The following is a 22243-nucleotide window of genomic DNA, read 5'->3' on the forward strand; positions in this document are numbered from 1 at the left end:
TATAAAATGTTGGCAAAATTTCTATAGAAAAATATGAATGTCATTATTAAACACGTAAAAAGAATTCCTAGAAATTTTCAGAGACTTACCATAGGATATGCAAAACTTAATATACAAACAAGTAAGTAAAGTCTAAAATCGGACGACGGCCACTATATTAGATTGTACTATGTACACTTTTTAGATCTACATTTGCGATACCATCTCATATCCTTCAATGTTATTCGGAGTAAAACATTGGCCTTTATGGTCATATGAGTGTAAATAGTGCGAAAGCTATATGTGGGAGGTATATCGTAATCTGAACCAATTTCTACCAAATTAGGAACACTTTACGATACCACCAATTGTACTACTTGTAAAAAATTTTAGCAAATCAGGGTAAAATTCTGGCTTCTGGGGCCATATAATTGTATATCGGGCGATGGATATAAATGGGAGCTATATCTAAATCTAAACCGATTTCTTCCAAATCCAATAGGGTACTATTCTAACCCAATAATACTTGTGCCAAATTCGAAATCGAAATCGGACTAAAACCCAGACATTGATCACAAAAATGTGTTCGCAGACAGATGGACGGACATGGCTAGATCGATTTAGGAGCCGTCCCTGAGCATTATTCCCATAAACACCATTTGTCTATCTCGACTCTTTCCGGGTGTTGCAAATCTCTGCCCTGTTCCACAGGGTATAGAAACAAAAAATTATCTAAATTTTGTTGTAGCAAAATTAATGATTCAAAACCATGGTCGTGCTTTTAAATGTTTTGTCCTTGAGGTTTTCAATTTTTTTGTAATTCTACATTGAATAAGAGTCATAAAAACATTTTTTTTTTAATAAGATCAGCTTTATTTATTTCACTATAACTTATCGCTAACAAAATATAGACTCAGTACGAAGACTAAAAACTAAAAACAAATAAACAAAAATATTTACAGATAATAACGAAAACACAAACAAATTAGAAAATCTTAATTAAAATGTTAGTTTAAGGGAAAATGAACAAAAAAGAAAAATAAAGGAAACAACTTAAATTCTATTACCATCCAGATGAGGACCAACCTTTATGATAATCACTGCTGCTAACCAAATATTCACTGCTGTGATCGCCACCATAGCTACTACCATGGCCATGACCATGACCATGACTTTCATGATGAACATGTATGGGAACATGAACGGGGACATGGACAACTTTTTCAACGGGTACATGAACGATTTTCTCAACAGGAACCTCTTTGACGACTTGCTTGACCACAAGTTTCTCTACAGGAACCTCTTTGACAACTTCCTTAATTACGGGAACCTTTTGCACATGATGATGATGAATGGTGTGAATTTTATATGGCACGTGGATAGTATGATGTTCGCTAAACAAATAGGGGAATACAAAAAAATAAAAAAAAATTAATAAACCTACTAAAAAAAATATATTTGGCAAACAAATTTATATTTAATGACATTTAATGTGAGGGCAGGTCTACTTCCCTTGGATATTAATGAAAGTTAAAATGTTTTAAACATTTTTTCTTTTAATATCATTTCTGAACTTGAGGTTAGACAGAAGATGGACAGACTATAAAATAATAGCAGCATTATAGGGCTCCCACCATATTGTATATATGGAAAAATTTTTTTAAAATTTTAAATTTTCTATAGAATTTTGACAAAATTTTCTATAAAAATAAAATAAAATTTTAACAAAATTTTTATAAAATTTTGAAAACGTTTTTTTATATTTGGTAAACAAATTTATATTTAAAGACATTTAATGTGAGGGCAGGTCTACTTCCCTTGGCTATAAATGAAAGGGAAAATGTTTTAAACATTTTTTCTTTTAATGTCATTTCTGAACTTGAGGTTAGACAGAAGATGGACAGACTATAAAATAATAGCAGCATTATAGGGCTCCCACCATATTGTATATATGGAAAAATTTTTTTAAAGTTTTAAATTTTCGATAAAATTTTGACAAAATTTTCTATAAAAATAAAATAAAATTTTGATAAAATTTGTATAAAATTTTGAAAACATTTTTTTGTTTTTTATATTTGGCAAACAAATTTATATTTAATGACATTTAATGTGAGGGCAGGTCTACTTCCCTTGGATATTAATGAAAGTGAAAATGTTTTAAACATTTTTTTTATATATGTACATTATTTTTAATGTCATTTCTGAACTTGAGGCTAGACAGAAGATGGACAGACTATAAAATAATAGCAGCATTATAGGGCTCCCATCATTTTGTATATATGGAAAAATGTGGACATTTCTATGCATAGCGCCAAACCCCAGTTTACAGCTTTAATTGCGAGATGGTGCAAATTTGAACTCACAACCACTTATGAATTTTAATTATGTCATGAAATCCACTAATTATTTTAGTATAGCGTTTAATTTTTGTAAAATATGTTGTGGCCAAGTGCATTATGTCCGGCAATGCGGCAGTGAATTTCATTTTATTTTAAGCTGTAGTTTTTTTTTGGGGTGTTTGGATTTGTGACAACTTGGAAGTCGCATATATTTCATCAAACTCGTGCCAACGAACTGTAATTGTATCTGTTTTGAAAACCCCCCCTAGCAACAATAATAACAAAAACTTTTTATTGCAGACACTTTTATCGGCAAATGGCAAAACAATTATAAACAAAATGAAAAAAATGCAGTAAATAATTAAAGAAAAAAGTAACACAAAAACTATAAAGACACAACAAACTTAAACAAGGAGACTGACAATTATTTGCTAAATCTGTAGCAAATCAAATATTTCTCTTTTCTTTTCTTTGTTTTCTTGGCTATGGTAAATTTATTCCAATAGTATTTTGTTATGGCATTCCACATATGAGATGTATATTAACCCATTGTGGGTGCCAATGTTATGTTAATAATAGCCTTGAACCGGAAGTGAGGTAGACATGAACCAATAAACATTATGAGTGGGAATTGTTTGAAACGAAATTAAAACAAAGCTAAATCACCTAAAAAATAATAAAAACTAAATCCATTGATAATAGATGTTGGATAGTATTGAAAATATAATAAACAAATAATGGTACCCAGCAAAAAAAAAAATTCGTCGCCAAAAAAGTAATGAAAATTTTCTTTTTGAATCCGGAAGTAGTTCAAAATTAGCACAAAAGCGATGAATTTACCATGGGCTTGTCATAGGACGGATGTCGACAATTTCAGCAGCCGTTACACTGAATATCCATCACTTCTTTAGGTGTGATCCAAATTTTGTGATATTTTGATAAATAAATAACTTTTAATTTTTTAATGATTTTTAGTGCAACGCTTGACCTCAAATATTTTCAAAACTTCGACATTTTTGTAGAATGGATTTAGGATTTTTTTCGACAAAATTTAAATAATTTGTACCATTTCATTATTTCTTTCTCTGTTTTTAAAATATATAGAAAATCAAGTTATAAACAATTGAACTAAAAGAACTTCATGAGTAGTTTAAATAAAGAACATCTTTGGGATGACATTTTTGGAAGCGTTTTTAAAGATGCGCCTTTAGAAGTACTTCCATTTTTTTTTTGCTGGGTAATTAATAAGGGATGTATAAAACAATTTAAATATTTTCAGCTAGATTCATATATTCAGCAGAATAAAATGGGAATTTGAAATTTGAATCTGTATATCTGTGTATGGGGCGAAAAACAGTGACTTCTAGGCAATAAAACGTATTCTAGGCATATTGATTTAGATGTGACTTAAATTAAAAATTCCAAAATTCCAGATTAGAAATCTCATCTTGACGAGTTCTTATTGGTCCAAAATAACACTAGATGGATACACATCAAGAAAGTCGGATATTTGTATTCTAGATGCTCTCTAAATAACATGAAGAAATCGGTCTACTTGGGGACGATATCAAAATGTGGACTGGTATGAACGATATTGGGATATATATCGTACTAAAAGTAAGCATTTTTGGATGCTCAAAATTTTGAAAACAGGGATCTTTTTTTTATAAATATTTTTTGGGAAGTTCTTTCAAAGGTATTCAAATAAGGTCTTGTAAACATGGATTTAATTTTCATTTCACAATAGGGTCTTTTGAGTGAGAAACTTAATTTTCACAAAATTTTTTATAGAAATAAAATTTTGACAATATTTTCTACAGAAATAAAATTTTGACAATATTTTCTATAAAAATAAAATTTTGACAAGATTTTCTATAGAAATAAAATTTGGACAAAATTTTCTATAGAAATAAAATTTTGACAAAATTTTCTACCGAAATAAAATTGTGACAAAGTTTCCTATAGAAATAACATTTAGACAAAATTTTCTATAGAAATAAAATTTTGACAAAATTTTTATAAACATAAAATTTTGACAAAATTTTTATAGACATAAAATTTTGATAAAATTGTTATAGACATGAAATTTTGACAAAACTTTCTATAAGAATAAAATTTTGACAAAATTTTCTGTAGAAATAAAATTTTGACAAAATTTTCTATAGAAATAAAATTTTGACAAAATTTTTATAAATATAAAATTGTTATAGACATGAAATTTTGGCAAAATTTTCTATAGAAATCAAATTTTGACAAAATTTTCTATAGAAATAAAATTTTGACAAAATTTTCCATAGAAATAAAATTTTGATCAAATTTTCTATATAAATAAAATTTTGACAAAATTTTCTATATAAATAAAATTTTGACTAAATTTTCTATATAAATAAAATTGTGACAAAATTTTCTATAGAAATAAAATTTTGACAAAATTTTCTATAGAAATAAAATTTGATAAAAATTTTTATAGACATAAAATTTTGACAATATTTTCTATAAGAATACAATTTTGCCAAAATTTTCTGTAGAAATACAATTTTGACAAAATTTTTTATAAAAATAAAATTTTGAAAAGGTTTTCTATAGAAATAAAATTCTGACAAAATTTTCTATAGAAATAAAATTTTGACAAAATTTTCTACAGAAATAAAATTGTAACAAAATTTAATTGAAATAAGATTTTGACAAAATTTTCTACCGAGATAAGATTGTGACAAAATTTTCTATAAAAATAAAATTTTGACAAAATTTTTATAGAAATAAAATTTTGACAAAATTTTCTATAGAAATAAAATTATCACAAAATTTTTATAGACATAAAATGTTGACAACATTTTCTATAGAAATAAAATTTTGACAACATTTTTTATAAAAACAAAATTTTGAAAAGGTTTTCTATAGAAATAAAATTCTGACAAAATTTTCTATTGAAATAAAATTTTGACAACATTTTTATAGACATACAATTTTGACAAAATTTTCTATAAGAATAAAATTTTGACAACATTTGCTATAGAAATAAAATTTTGACAATGTTTTCTATAGAAATAAAATTTTGACAAAATTTGCTATACAAATAAAATTTCTATAGAAGTAAAATTTTGAAAAAAATTTCTGTAGAAATAAAATTGTGACAAAATTTTCTATAGAAATATAATTTTGACAAAATTTTCTATAGAAATAAAATTTTGATATAATTTTCTATAGAAATAAAATTTTGACAAAATATGCTATAGAAATAAAATTTTGACAAAATTTTTATAAACATAAAATTTTGACACCATTTTCTGTAGAAATAAAATTTTGACAAAATTTGCTATACAAATAAAATTTCTATAGAAGTAAAATTTTGAAAAAATTTTCTGTAGAAATAAAATTGTGACAAAATTTTCGATAGAAATATAATTTTGACAAAATTTTCTATAGAAATAAGATTTTTACAAAATTTTCTATAAGAATAAATTTTTTACAAAGTTTCCTATAGAAATAACATTTGGGCAAAATTTTCTGTAGAAATAAAATTTTGACAAAATTTTCTATAGAAATAAAATTTTGATAAATTTTTTTAAAGAAATATAATTTTAACAAAATTTTCTATAGATATAAAATTTTTACAATATTTTCCATAAGAATAAAATTTTTACAAAGTTTCCTATAGAAATAACATTTGGGCAAAATTTTCTATAGAAATACAATTTTGACAAAGTTTTCTATAGAAATAAAATTTTGACAAAATTTTCAAGACATAAAATTTTGACAAAATTTTTATAAACATACAATTTTGACAAAATTTTATATAGGAATAAAATTTTGACAACATTTTCTATAGAAATAAAATTTTGACAACATTTTTTATAAGAACAAAAATTTTGACAACATTTTCTGTAGAAATAAACTTTTGACAAAATTTTTTAAAAAAATAAAATTTTGACAAAATTTTCTATAGAAATAAAATTTGGACAAAATTTTCTATAGAAATAATATTTGGACAAAATTTTCTATAGAAATAAAATTTTGACAAATTTTTTATAGAAATAAAATTTTGACAAAAAAATAAATTTCTACAAATTTTGGTAATTTTGTTTTGGATCGAGTGGCAACCGTTACCGGACGGCGAACCCCATTTGTTATTAATGTAATAGAATTATTAACTTGAAGGGAATAAAAAGGGATTCAATTGTGTCAAACATTTTCAGTTTGTTCTATAATATAATCATGAATCGTCAAAATGAGTGCTCTATTAAGAAAGTTCATTTTGTTCAGCGATAAATCTCATTTTTGGGTCTATGGGTACGTAGATAAGCAGAATTGTCGAGTTTGGAGTGAACATAAGCCAGAAGCATTGGAAAAGCTACATATGCCTTAAAAAAGGTATAGTTTGTCGATGTTTATGGGCTGCAGCTCTTCAAAGATGATGCGAGTCATAACGACACTGTGAATGGAGAGCGCTATCTTCAGATGAAATCCAACTTATGTTTGCCCAAAAAAAATCCAACTTTTGTTTGCCACATGCCACACAGTACGCGTAACAATGGAGTTATTGAGAGGCGAGTTCGATGCACATTTATTCCAACTTTTGTTTGCCCAAAAAAAAATCCAACTTTTGTTTGCCACATGCCACACAGTACGCGTAACAATGGAGTTATTGAGAGGCGAGTTCGATGCACATTTATTTCACGTTCGGTCAATTTACCACCTAGATCGTGTGATTTGACGTCTGTAGACAATTTTAAAGTTCATGTCTATAAATACAAGCCAGCTTCAATTGATGTAATGGAAGACAACATTGAAACATTTATACGTGAAACACCGGGCGAAATATGGCAAAGAGTATTCCAAAATTGGACAAAGCGGATGGACTATTTAAGGCACAGTCGCGTCAATATTTGTATGAAATAATCCTCGAACATTAAATTATATAGACCGTAATATGGATTTAAATAAAAGTTTTCATATAAAAAATCAACCTTTATGAAGGCGTTTGATATTTAAACGGGTTCCCTTTGCCAGAAGCCCGGAAGAGTAACCACATTTTTTATATGGATTTAATTAATCCATTGACATAGAATTTAGGTACTAGAGAATGATTCTTGTACTTAGTTTTGAAGGTTTCGATATCTGGGTGCAGAAAGCATAGCCCTAATTGATTGCGCCCTTTAAGCCTTCCGTCTTTATTCAAATATGAAATTAATCGTCTCTTTCTACTTTTAGACACTGTTATCGACTCTAATAGCTACAATTCATTTTTCGCTTCACAAAGTGTTAATTAACCATTGGCAATGCTAAATTAGAAGACCATTAAATACACGTTTATGTGTATCAACGAAGTGAGATTTTTCATTCATAATAATTTCCCAAGTAATGAAATTGATTTGAAAATTAATACAATAAAAAAACACGGCACCATACCCAACAATCGTCTCGTGGTAATCGTAAAACGGGAAAAAGAGGATGGAAACAACAGCAAAAGGAAAAACTATAAGGATACATTCACTTTAGAGACCGATGTTGTAACATGTATTATATTATGGTTATGAGAGCTTATATTTTTTGTATTGAAAAGATGTGGAATTATGATATAGATTTTCATATGCATACAAACACATATGTATCACTATAATCTAGAGTTAGTTTTTCTTTTGTTTTCTAACCGGTATTGCATTTTTATTTTTTTTTTTAATTTATCATAAAGAAATATTGTGGTCTGTTATATCGAACTAGCAATGTGTCTAAATCCTATAGAGTTAAATTGTTGTTTTAATTCATTGTTTTTTTGTATACAACATTGAATCACTCTGTTTGCTATGCTGTAATAGACATCCATAATTATGTGAACATTCGCCAATGAAATGAAATGCAAGACAATTGTTAAGGTATATGGTAATATTATTATTATTATTTCACTTACTGTTTGCCAAAGAAGCCTCCTGGAGAGCCACAAGCCAAGCCAAGCATAGCTGCCAAGAGCATCTAAAATTAAAAAAAAAAAAAATAAATAAATAAACACAAAAGACAACAACAATGTTTAGCCATCAATGTAAATTAATTTAATTATAGCTATGTACAAAAAACAAAGCCGCAATGATTATTGAAGTGGAAATAGAAATTGTGGGAGAGAAATTGAAATTGAAAAAAACAAACAAAATCAATAAAAGATATAAAGAAAACAAGTAAGGAAACTCTAAAGTCGGGCGGGGCCGACTATATTATACCCTGCACCACTTTGTAGATCTAAATTTTCGATACTATATCAAATCCGTCAAATGTGTTGGGGGCTATATATAAAGGTTTGCCCCAAATACATACATTTAAATATCACTCGATCTGGACAGAATTTGATAGACTTCTACAAAATCTATAGACTCAAAATTTAAGTCGGCTAATGTACTAGGGTGGAACACAATGTTAGTAAAAAAAAATATGGGAAACATTTAAATCTGAAGCAATTTTAAGGAAACTTCGCAACAGTTTATTTATTTATGATATTGCTCGATATATATGTATTAGAAGTTCAGGAAAATTAGAGTCATTTTTACAACTTTTCGACTAAGCAGTGGCGATGTTACAAGCAAAATGTTAGTATTTTGACTATATTTGTCGAAATCAGAAAAACATATATATATGGGAGCTATATCTAAATCTGAACCGATTTCAACCAAATTTGGCACGCATAGCTAAAATGCTAATTCTACTCCCTGTGCAAAATTTCAACTAGGTTAGGTTAGGTGGCAGCCCGATGTAGCAGGCTCACTTAGACTATTCAGTCCATTGTGATACCACATTGGTGAACTTCTCTCTTATCACTGAGTGCTGCCCGATTCCATGTTAAGCACAATGACAAGGGACCTCCTTTTTATAGCCGACTTAGTGAAGCTTTGAAACCCTCAGAAATGTCACCAGCATTATTGAGGTGGGATAATCCACCGCTGAAAAACTTTTTGATGTTCGGTCGAAGCAGGAATCGAACCCACGACCTTGTGTATCCAAGGTGGGCATGCTAACCATTGCACCACGGTGACTCCCAAACTACAAAAAAAAAATCAACTAAATCGGAGCAAAAAATTGGCCTCTGTGGTCATATGAGTGTAAATCGGGCGAAAGCTATATATGCTATATCTAAATCTGAACCGATTTCAACCAAATTTGGCACGTATAGCTGCAATGCTAATTCTACTCCCTGTGCCAAGTTTTAACTAGATCGGAGCAAAAAATTGGCCTCTGTGGTCATATGAGTGTAAATCGGGCGAAAGCTATATGTGGGAGCTATATCTAAATCTGAACCGAGTTCAACCAAATTTGGCACGCATAGCAACAATGCTAATTCTACTCCCTGTGCAAAATTTCAATTAAATCGGAGTAAAAGATTGGCCACTGTGGTCATATAAGTGTAAATCGGGCGAAAGCGAATATATGGGAGCTATATCTAAATCTGAACCGATTTCAATAAAATTTGGCACACTTGACTACACCACTAATTTTACTCCTAGTGCAAAATTTCAACCAAATTGGGGTAAAACTCTGCCTTCTGGGACCGTATTAGTCCATATCGGGCGAAAGATATATATGGGAGCTATATCTAAATCTGAACCGATTTCAATAAAATTTGACACACCTGACTATAGTACTTATTATCCTCCTGGTGTAAAATTTCAAACAAATTAGGGTAAAACTCTGGTTTCTGGGGCCATATAAGTCCATATCGGGCGAAAATATATATCGCATCTATATCTAAATCTGAACCGATTTCTTCCAAAATCAATAGGGTTCTATTCTGACCCAAAGCAGGAACTTCTGCCATTGGACTTAAACTGCGACTTGGACTTTGATAACAAAAATGTGTTCACAGACAGACGGACGGACAGACAGACAGACGGACGGACAGACGGACATGGCTAGATCGACTCAGGGACCCACCCTGAGCATTATTGCCAAAGACACCATGTGTCCATCTCGTTTCCTTCTGTGTATTGCAAACATATGCACTAACTTATAATACCCTGTTCCACAGTGTGGCGCTGGGTATAAAAAGGTTTAATTTCCTTTACCGGATTTATTGGCAATACATATATTTTAGTAGATAGTAATTATTTTTTATTTATAAATAATTGAAGTATTTAAACTTATTTAATTATTTTCTTGTTACAATTGATATATTTTTCTTAAGAGCTGTTTTTTTGTAAATTATTTTTTAATTATTTCATTGCCTTGAGTTTGTTTCTTAAGTCTTTTGTTCTAGCAAATCCCCATGTTGGCTTTGCAATGCAATAAATTACCTCAAACATAGTTAACATTATTGCTAGTATTTATCTTCCATCGATAATCTAAGTGTTTTGTGCTATTCATTAAGTTTTTATAAAAAAGTTTGTGTCTTAAGTCTTTTGTTTCGATATTAATGTTCTCGTCATAAATCATATAGGAATTACTGAATTATTGTTTAAACATTTTAGATTTATCTTACAATAATCTAAGCATAAAAAACAAATATAATGAAAGCTGGATTGATATAAAACAAAAAAAAAATATAAATATCTTTCATGGGATGAATGGAGTCTCTATGTCCGTCTTTCTTCTTGGATGGTATCGTAAATTTTCTTGAAAAGGACCGATTCATTGCAAATGTTATATCGAGCAATATTTTCATTAAGTTTAAGAGTTATCATTCACAACAGAGTGTTACAGATATATATGAGTAACAAGTAATTATGTCCAATTGAAAAAATATCGGGTTATGTTTTAAACAAATGTTAACGCAGTATCTTTGAAAATTGGGTTTTATGAATATAAACTAAAAAAACAGTGACACCACCAGGAAGGAAAAAGTTGGTTAATTTTAGAAAAAATGAGGTTATTTTAAACAATTCTAACTAAACAGTACTACAAACACTGATGTCACGACGATTTCACAAAAATAAATATTTTCAACGTAGTGTGAAGGAAAAAATTGGAGTTCAAAATTGCAAAAATGTCTTTAGTGTCATATGAAGTTCAAGATGGGTGCATTATTGGTAAAATTTAAAATTTTTAAGAAATTCTGAACTATTTTGTGGGAAACACGAATTATGTAAATTGTTATGTTTCATTTGTGTATAAATTTTACCTCATTTTTAGTTAATTTAACTAACATACGCAAACAATTTTAAAGTCAAGAAAATTTTCCAAAAAAAAAAAACGAATAATTACATGAACAAAAAAGAGTTAAATTGGTTTTAATGACATATAGGGTTCACGACTAACCTATTTTTCGTTTTTTGAAAATTTTGTCAATTCAACTTGACCTACTAATCGACTATAGGCTTCCGTGGGAGTGATGATCTTCTCATACAACTGAAGACATAATTGAAACTGGAAAAAGAAGTCAAATGGCTCTAATATAGCGAATATGGTCAGTGGTCCAGCATATAGCAGCCCATTTTCTTGTCTTTTCATTAATATCCGCTGATCAGCTAACAATATTTAAGGGATTATATCCGTTCAAATTATTATATGGCATTCCTATATTTACATTTCCATATACACAATAGATTGAATAGCCCAGCAAAAAAATTTAGAAGTTCTTCCAAAGGCACAACTTTAAAAGCTCTTCCAGAAGATGCACTCCCAATGATGTTCTTTATTTTAACTACCCAGGAAGTACTTTTAATTTAATTTTTTATAACTTGGTTTTTTCATACTTTAATTGGGTAATTTTAACTTTTTTTGTTTCAAATAGGTTAAAAACAGAGTAAGAATCCATAAAATGGTACAAATCATTTAAATTTTGTCGAAAAAATGCTAAATCCAATCTAAAAAAATTGTGAATTTTTGAAAATATTTGAGGTCAAACGTTTCCGACAAGCGTTAGAATCCATTAAAAATTAAAAAAAAAATATAAAAATTATTTTTTTGACAAAATATCACAGAGTTTTTTAATTTACATCCAAAACATTGAATTCGGATCACACCTAAAAAAGTGATGCAAATTCAGTACAACGGCTGTTGAAATTGAGGACTTCCGTCCTATGACAAGCCCATGTTAAATTCATCGCTTCTGCGTCAATTTGGCACCACTTCCGGATCCAAAAAGAACATTTTCACTACTTTTTTGGCGACGTTTTTTTGCTGGGATGACAAGCCAAGGATGAAAAGCGTCAGAAGCGATGAATCTAACATTAACATAGGATGGGTGTCCACTATTTCAACAGCCACTGCACTGAATTTGCATCACTTCCTAAGGTGTGAGGCGAATTCAGTGTTTTGGATGTGACTTAAGAAATTTTTTGATATTTTCACAAATAAATAATTTTTATTTTTTTTATGATTTTTTATGCATTATTACGCTTGTCTGGAACGTTTATCATCAAATATTTTCAAAAATTCGCAATTTTTCGAGAAATGATTTAGAATTTTTTTGGTTAAATTTAAATAATTTGTACCATTTTATTAATTCTTACTCTGTTTTTAACCGATTTGAAACAATGAAATTTTAAATTTCCGTTTAAAAATATGAAAAAATCGAGTTATAAAAAAATTGACTAAAATGAACTTCCTGTGCAGTAAAAATAAAGAACATCTTTGGGAGGGCATTTTTTGAAGTTCTTTTAAAGTTGTACCTTGACAAGAACTTGCAAATTTGTTTGCTGGGATAGGACGGATGTCCACCATTTCAACAGCCGTTGCACTGAATTTGCATCACTTAAAGTTGTGCCTTTACAAGAACTTGCAAATTTGTTTGCTGGGATAGTACGGATGTCCACCATTTCAACAGCCGTTGCACTGAATTTGCATCACTTCTTAAGGTGTTGTCCGAATTCAGTGTTTTGGTTGTGAATTAAGAAATTTTGTGATATTTTGACAAATAAATAATTTTTACAATTTTTTATGATTTTTAATGCATTCTAACAGGTTGGCTGATAAGTCCCCGGTCTGACACATAGATGGCGTCGCTAGTATTAAATTCATATTATTTTTATATAGTACCAACCTTCAAATGATTCGTGTCAAAATTAGTTAGTTTGTGTAAGTCAATTAGTTTGTGAGATAGAGCGTCTTTTGTGAAGCAACTTTTGTTATTGTGAAAAAATGGAAGAAAAAAAAGGAATTTCGTGTTTTGATAAAATACTGTTTTCTGAAGGGAAAAAATACGGTGGAATCAAAAACTTGGCTTGATATCAGGGAAATCAACAATAATTGATTGGTAGGCAAAATTCAAAAGTGAGCATGGAGGACGGTGAACGCAGTGGACGCCCGAAAGAGGTGGTTACAGACGAAAACATCAAAAAAATCCACAAAATGATTTTGAATGACTGTAAAATGAAGTTGATCGAGATAGCAGAGGCCTTAAAGATATCAAGGAACGTGTTGGTCATATCATTCATCAATATTTGGATATGCGGAAGCTCTGTGCAAAATGGGTGCCGCGCGAGCTCACATTTGACCAGAAACAACAACGTGTTGATGATTCTGAGCGGTGTTAGCAGCTGTTAATTCCGAGTTTTTCCATCGATATGCGACAATGGATGAAACATGGCTCCATCACTACACTCCTGAGTCCAATCGACAGTCGGCTGAGTGAACAGCGACCGTTGAACCGTCTCCGAAGCGTGGAACGACTCAAAAGTCCGCTGGCAAAGTAATGGCCTCTGTTTTTTGGGATGCGCATGCAATAATTTTTATCGATTATCTTGAGAAGGGAAAAACCATCAACAGTGACTATTATATGGCGTTATTGGAGCGTTTGAAGGTCGAAATCGCGGCAAAACGGCCCCATATGAAGAAGAAAAAAGTGTTGTTCCACCAAGGCAACGCACCGTGCCACTAGTCGTTGAGAACGATGGCAAAAAATTCATGAATTTGGCTTCGAATTGCTTCCCCACCCACCGTATTCTGCAGATCTGGCCCCAGCGACTTTTTCTTGTTCTCAGACCTCAAAAGGATGCTCGCAGGGAAAAAATTTGAAGGTCGTTATAATCGTTGTATCGCTCTTGAAGCGAACTATGTTGAATAATAAAAACGAATTTTGACAAAAAAAAATTGTTTTTCTTTGTTAGACAGGGGACTTATCAGCCAACCTGTTAATGCTTGTCTGAAACGTATACCATCAAATATTTTCAAAAATTCGCAATTTTTCTACAATGGATTTAGCATTTTATATCGCAAAATGTAAATAATTTGTACCATTTTATTAATTCTTAATCTGCTTTTATTCTATTTGAAACAAAAAAATTAAATTTCCCATTAAAAATATGAAAAAACCGAGTTATAAAAAAAAATTGGCTAAAATGAACTTCCTGTGCAGATAAAATAAAAAATCTTTGGGAGGACATTTTTGGAAGTGGTTTTAAAGTTGTGCCTTTAGAAGAAATTCCAATTTTTTTTTTTTGCTGGGAATCTAATCGGAAGTGGAAAAAAATCGGTGGGGAATACCGAGATGCACTTTAAAAGAAATGTTTGTGGACTTCTCCAAAAGGACTGCAATGGAAGTGGAAAAAATCGATCGGGGATTCCGCATTGTCCTTTAAAAGAAATGTTTGTGGAACAACTTCCAATATTTTTGCTGGGTTAGTACAAAATACACATCTGTCGAAAATTGATCGTTACAATTTTCAAATATTTTTTTTTAAAGTTTCCCTTATTCTATTTTATACACAGCGAAATTCAGAAAATTTAAATTTATTGCGAAAAGTGCAACAACAAACAAAGGCTTTTTATATATGTCCTCAAAAGAACTTCTTGTGAAGTGAAAATTAATTTCATATATAGAAGAGAATTTTTGAATGTACATTAAAAGTAATGTCTTGTTTATTTATTTATTTATTTACATCTACCGAGCTATGATCTTATGATCTTACAGATTACATTAAATTTTCATAATAATGTTGAAATATGATTTATACAGAGTCTACCTCATTTACTTGTTGGCCTGAAATATTTGACCCAAGCTTGTATTACACTACAGAATATGCTGTAGCCAAATTTTAGGCAGGTTATTATAACAAAAGGAAGATTGACTTAAGATTGAAGATTGACTTAAAACCAAAATCTCACGATGATCAAGAATGTTTCACGAAATTACAAAACCTCATATAGTGGATGATAGAAAAATTATTCATCTTCTTGGCCCCACTGTATATCCTGTATAAGACCAGTAAAAAAGAGTCTTCAAAAATACGTACATATGTTGTACTAAACCACATGTGAAACATTCTATAATATTGGATCTATTTTCACTCCATCATATGATGGACAATTTAAAAGCATTTATTCTATTTTGACCCACTGTACATCCTGAATAAAAACTGTTAATAGAAATTACCGATCTTTTCGAATAACGCGATACCGCAGCACATTTAGAGCATTCTAAAACATTGGATAAATTTTCACTTCAACTAGTTGTCATTACTGTTTTTTTTGTATCTCATTCATTCATTCTTGTTTTGTGTTACGTGAATAGAACGTGACTTAATTCTCTTGGCACTTGAATTGCTGGACAAGAATAATAGCCGGTATACACGTGTAAAAAACACAAAATGTGACAAAAAATAAACGACATTGTGCAATCACTTTCCCACGAGAATGGACAAAGCTCTCAATGAAATCGATCATGGTAACAATTAAGTCTAGCAGAATGGTTGATTGTTTTGTTTTTCTATTTGATTTCATTGTCAGACACTTAAAATTCCAAGAACATACAATATCAGTGAATTGAAAGCACATTAGGTGTCACCATAGTCCATTTCTTTTAATGTCAATAATTTTTTTTTTAATATTTTTGCATTCGATTTTTTTTAATTTACACTTTATTGCGATTTTTTTTCGAATTTTGTTTATTTAGATTTTCACTTGATTGTAGAATAAAACTTACGATTATCTTAAAGGTGGTCATATTTATGAATGGATTTTTTTCTATTGGGGGAGTTTGTCTTAAAGACTCAATACACGATTTTCAGCAAAATATCCTTTTGGGAGGAGAAATAAATCCTTTTTAAACTAAAAACACTTTGGATGCGTTTTAGTTGTCAATGGTGTTTCTTTAGTGCAGTGCCAAAATTGAATTGAACTGATAACCAAACATGGTTTGCATTTGGTTTTTATATATGAAGACCATGGATGGTCTAAAGCAATTCATTTTATGCCTCCATTGTTGATGTTGTTGGCATTATTATTACAGCCGCTATTTTTTTATTGTTGCTTGCCCAAACTAAAGCGAAAAGTCGGCTGGAGTATTGGCTGTTGGTGGTTTATTTTAAAATAAAGAGAGTAACTAAAGTAGCGTCATCATTATCGTCGACCGCGCTGCCATAACATACACTACATCGAAACCATAACAGTAATCACATTCAGTTAACTGCAAAGGAAATTTCAGTTAATCTCTTTTGATTGAGGGAAGCAAAAAAAAGAGTAACTGACACTCTTCTGCTGCTAAATAACAGGGGTTGCTGCCGGTTTTATAGGCCTAGTGTTAGTCACACTGAAGTGAAAATGTTAACATAGAGTATGAGTAGCAACATTTACTGCTTACTTAGCACTGTGGGGGATTTTTTAACCCATCATCCAGAGGTACTAAATACTAACATATCGACATTTTGGTTTTATACGCTCGCCCTTAGGATGGGGGGTATATTAACTTTGTCATTCCGATTGTAACACATCGAAATAAGACCCCATAAATTATATATATATGTATATATATATATATATATATATATATATATATATATATATATTATATATATATATATATATATATATATATATATATATATATATATATATATATATATATATATATATATATATATATATATATATATATATATATATATATATATATATATATATATATATATATATATATATATATATATATATATATATATATATATATATATATATATATATATATATATATATATATATATATATATATATATATATATATATATATATATATATATTTGATACATGAAATTTGATACATGGTGTAAGTATATGGTCTCTAATCACCGTGCAAAAATTGGTCCACATCGGTCTATAATTATATATAACCCCCATATAAACCGATGCCCAGATTTGGCTTGCGGATCCTCTAAGACAAGCAAATTTCATCCGATCTGACTGAAATTTGGTACATGGTGCTAGTATATGTTCTCTAACAACCATGCAAAAATTGGTCCATATCGGTCCATAATTATATATAGCCCCCATATAAAAGGACCCCCAGATTTGGCTTGCGGAGCCTCTAAGAGAAGCATATTTCATCCGATCTGACTGAAATTTGGTACATGGTGCTAGTATATGGTCTCTAACAACCATGCAAAAATTGGTCCATATCGGTCCATAATTATATATAGCCCACATATAAAAGGACCCCCAAATTTGGCTTGCGGAGCCTCTAAGATAAGCATATTTCATCCGATCTGGCTGAAATTTGATACATGGTGTAAGTATATGGTCTCTAATCACCGTGCAAAAATTGGTCCACATCGGTCTATAATTATATATAACCCCCATATAAACCGATGCCCAGATTTGGCTTGCGGATCCTCTAAGACAAGCAAATTTCATCCGATCTGACTGAAATTTGGTACATGGTGCTAGTATATGTTCTCTAACAATCATGCAAAAATTGGTCCATATCGGTCCATAATTATATATAGCCCCCATATAAAAGGACCCCCAGATTTGGCTTGCGGAGCCTCTAAGAGAAGCATATTTCATCCGATCTGACTGAAATTTGGTACATGGTGCTAGTATATGGTCTCTAACAACCATGCAAAAATTGGTCCATATCGGTCCATAATTATATACAGCCCACATATAAAAGGACCCCCAAATTTGGCTTGCGGAGCCTCTAAGATAAGCATATTTCATCCGATCTGGCTGAAATTTGATACATGGTGTAAGTATATGGTCTCTAATCACCGTGCAAAAATTGATCCACATCGGTCTATAATTATATATAACCCCCATAAAAACCGATGCCCAGATTTGGCTTGCGGATCATCTAAGACAAGCAAATTTCATCTGATCCGGTTGAAATTTGGTACATGGTATTAGTATATGGTCTCTAACAACCGTGCAAAAATTGGTCCACATCGGTCTATAATTATATATAGCCCCAATATAAACCGATTCCCAGATTTTTCTTGCGGAGCCTCTTAGAGGAGCAAAATTCATCCGATGCGGCTGAAATTTGGTACATGGTATTAGTATATGGTCTCTAACAAAAGTGCAAAAATTGGTCCACATCGGTCCATAATTATATATAGCCCCCATATAAACCGATCCCCAGATTTGGCTTGCGGAGCCTCTAAGAGAATCATATTTCGTCCGATCCGGTTGAAACTTAGTACGTGGTGTTAGTATATGGTCTCTAACAACCATACAAAAATTGATCCACATCGGTCCAAAATTATATATAGCCCCCATATAAACCGATCCCCAGATTTGACCTTCGGAGCCTCTTGGAGGAGCAAATTCCGATCCGGCTGAAATTTGGTACATGGTATAAATATATGGTCTCCAACAACCAAGCAAAAATTAGTCCACACCACAATTATATATAGCCCCCATATAAAACGATCCCAAGATTTGGCTTGCGGAGCCTCTAAGAGAACCATACTTCATCCGATCTGGTTGAAATTTGTACATGGTGTCAGTATATGGTCTTTACAATCATGTGGAAATTGGTTCATATCGGTTCATAATTATATATAGCCCCCATATAAAAGGACCCTCAGATTTGGTTTGCGGAGCCTCCAAGAGAAGCATATTTCATCTGATCCTGCTGAAATTTGGTACATGGTGTATGTATATGGTCTCTAACAACCAAGCAAAAATTGATCCACATCGGTCTATAATTATATATAACCCCCATAAAAACCGATGCCCAGATTTGGCTTGCGGATCCTCTAAGACAAGCAAATTTCATCTGATCCGGTTGAAATTTGGTACATGGTATTAGTATATGGTCTCTAACAACAAAGCAAAAATTGATCCACATCGGTCTATAATTATATATAACCCCCATATAAACCGATGTCCTGATTTGGCTTGCGGAGCCCCTAAGAGAAGCAAATTTCATCCGATCCGGTTGAAATTTGCTACGTGGTGAAATTATATAGTATCTATTAACCATGCAAAAATTGATCCACATCGGTCCATAATTATATATAGCCCTTATATAAACCGATCCCCAGATTTGGCCTCTGGAGCCTCTTGGAGGAGCAAAATTTATCCGATCCGGTTGAAACTAAGTACGTGGTGTTAGTATATGGTCTCTAACAACCATGCAAAAATAGGTCCACATCGGTCCATAATTATACATAGCCCCAATATAAACCGATCCACAGATTTGGCTTGCGGAGTTTCTTGGAGGAGCAAATTTCATCCGATCCGGTTGAATTTGGTACATGGTATAAATATATGGACTCTAACAAGCAAGCAAAAATTAGTCCACACCATAAGTATATATAGCCCCCATATAAACCGATCCCCAGATTTGGCATGCGGAGCCTCTAAGAGAACCATATTTCATCCGATCTGGCTGAAATTTGATACATGGTGTTAGTATATGATCTTTAACAATCATGCTAAAATTGGTCTGTATCGATCTATATTATATATAGCCCCCAAATAAACCGATTCCAAATCACAGAAAAATCACGATTGCCACTCGAGCCAAAAATAATCTACCAAAATTTTATTGCCATAGAAAATTTTGTAAAAATTTTATATTTCTATATGTCAAGATTTTATGTCTTTAGGGAATTTTGTCAAAATATAATTTCTATAGAAAATTTTGTCAAAAATTTATGTCTATAGAAAATTTTGTCAAAATTTTATTTTTATAGAGAATTTTGTCAAAATTTTATTTCTATAGAAAAATTTGTCAAAAATTTATTTTTATAGAAAAATTTTGTCAACATTTTATTTTTATAAAAAATTTTGTACTTCTTAATTGGAGTGAAGTATTTTGCAAAATCTTCGAAAACATCAAGAATTCTACCAATCTACCAAACAGTAAAAAATCTGCCATTTTTGGTAGACTCGTGTTCATAATTGTATATAGCCACCATAGAAAGTGACCCCCTGTTGAACTCCGTTCCACAACTGTTTTTAGTTTATTATTAACTTTTTGAAAATTTTGAATAATGTTTGAATATTTGAATTTAACGAAAATAATTGAATTGCCAATACATAATATGAATTATTGTTATCGATAATTGAATTCAACCTTTATGCGATAACCCTAAAGCTTTTACTCAAAATGAATTTAATTGTTGTAAATTCTAAACCATAATGTCTGACTGACACTTCGTTTGATATACAACTTCACTTGTGCTTCGTCATTGCCCTTGGTAAGCTGCCGTCATCCTGAATAAAGCCATACTTTTGAAATTTTAAACTTAAACTTTGCCTTTTGCTTTCTTCTCTTTTCGTTACAAAAAATCTTTACATTTCCGAGAGTTAATCTTTATCTACAGTCCACTAAAGGAAACATCTCACGGATTTGTACACCCCCCATATTTCAATTCTGGCTCTATAATTACCGCACAAAAGTTCATATCGGTTCATATCGGTAATTATTGTTGGCGTGAAGGAAAACAGCACTACCTTTCATGCATCTATACTGCATGAATTGGTTGCTATAACGTAAACGAATGATCATAAACTAGTTTGATTACTCGTTTACGTTATTGCCACCGATTCATTCAGTGTGGATGCACTACCTACTTTATTATATACCAAACAGCGCAACTAAATTCTTACTGCTGAAGTATTTTTTGCTGGGAGGAAACTCAAGATTATATATCACTTCTGAGCAATATTGCTATTGAAATGCGCAATTATATCAGCGCTATTTAAAAGCTGCTCTAAATCGGGACATCACCCACAAAAATCAGCACTGATTGGGTTATTTTGTAAGCAGTTAGTACTACCTCTCTCCCTTACAATCCTGCTGAAATAGTGCTCCATTTTTTGCTGGGGCTGAACGTTAAGATTAATCTTATTGGATCACTTTTATTATTTGAGGAGAGGGGCTTCTCGCCTCTTGTTGGACTAATTCATGAGTTACATGTTACAAGTTACATGATAATTTAAACAATTATAAGAGGCAGGTAATACCAGACATTCTATCGTGACCTTTCGCTTGACCCGGATTTTGAAACTTTTCGTGAGTCAATCTATGACAAAAACGGCGAAGATTTTTAAAATTTGGACATGGATTCAATTTTTAATTATATTTTTGAGTAATGAATTTCTTTGGTTTATTTGAAATTTAAAGGAAACCCAGATGGAGAAAAGAGGTACCAAAAAATTATACAAAAGTTCTCTGGAAAAATCATACAAAAGTTCTATGGAAAAATCATACAAAAGTTCTCCGGAAATTCTACTGTCAATTTTACTTAATATTTGACATTTAAAAAATAATCTTACATTAAATATTATCAATATTTTTTAAAAACCAAAATTTTAGTGTTTCAATTTTAGTAAAGAAATTATATTTTCAAATTCAATTAATACTTTATTTAGGAATTTTTTGCTGATATTTTTTTTAATAATAAATATACATTAAAATATGAATGTTTTTATTTAAAAATTATTTACACATTTTCAACTAATATTACCAAATAAATGACCCTACAATAATTTTTCTCTTGCAAAAAGTCTACCAAAACCGTGGAGAAGGTACACGCTAAACAATCCATTGCAAATTCAAATGCAAAATTTGCCATCTCACCCTAGAGTTTGACATGGAAATGCGTGCTTCAGATGATAATCTGTTGATACAGGCAATATTACCTTAACACAACATATCACAGTAGAAAAGAGAGCCGTTACCGCATACTCTCCCAATGGACGATGGATAAGACTGTGGTGAAGACATTAACAGAAACCAACAAGGCATTACTAAAAAGGGCTGTCCGTCCGATCGCTAGACC

General features: G+C 30.9%; 1 protein-coding gene across 1 annotated transcript; it reads right to left on the bottom strand.

The window, feature by feature from the left end:
- Positions 1-830: 830 nt before the first annotated feature.
- On the bottom strand, positions 831-16371 carry LOC142238884 (uncharacterized). Its single transcript, XM_075310611.1, has 3 exons — positions 16159-16371; positions 8227-8288; positions 831-1373 (listed from the first exon to the last, which is right to left on the bottom strand). The coding sequence occupies exons 1-3, from the start codon at positions 16177-16179 to the stop codon at positions 1043-1045; spliced, it is 414 nt and encodes a 137-aa protein (XP_075166726.1). The 5' UTR covers positions 16180-16371; the 3' UTR covers positions 831-1042.
- Positions 16372-22243: the final 5872 nt, after the last annotated feature.

This window comes from Haematobia irritans, chromosome 5 (genome assembly GCF_050003625.1).
Source record: "Haematobia irritans isolate KBUSLIRL chromosome 5, ASM5000362v1, whole genome shotgun sequence".
NCBI lineage: Eukaryota > Metazoa > Arthropoda > Insecta > Diptera > Muscidae > Haematobia > Haematobia irritans.

Bases quoted from the DNA above. Each gene is read 5' to 3' on its own strand.
- LOC142238884 (XM_075310611.1), bottom strand. From the start codon at position 16,179: ATGACCACCTTTAAGATAATC. The intron at 8,289-16,158 runs GTAAGTTTTATT...TTTTAATTTTAG, and splicing joins TGACCACCTTTAAGATAATC to ATGCTCTTGGCAGCTATGCT. The intron at 1,374-8,226 runs GTAAGTGAAATA...CTATTTGTTTAG, and splicing joins GGAGGCTTCTTTGGCAAACA to CGAACATCATACTATCCACG.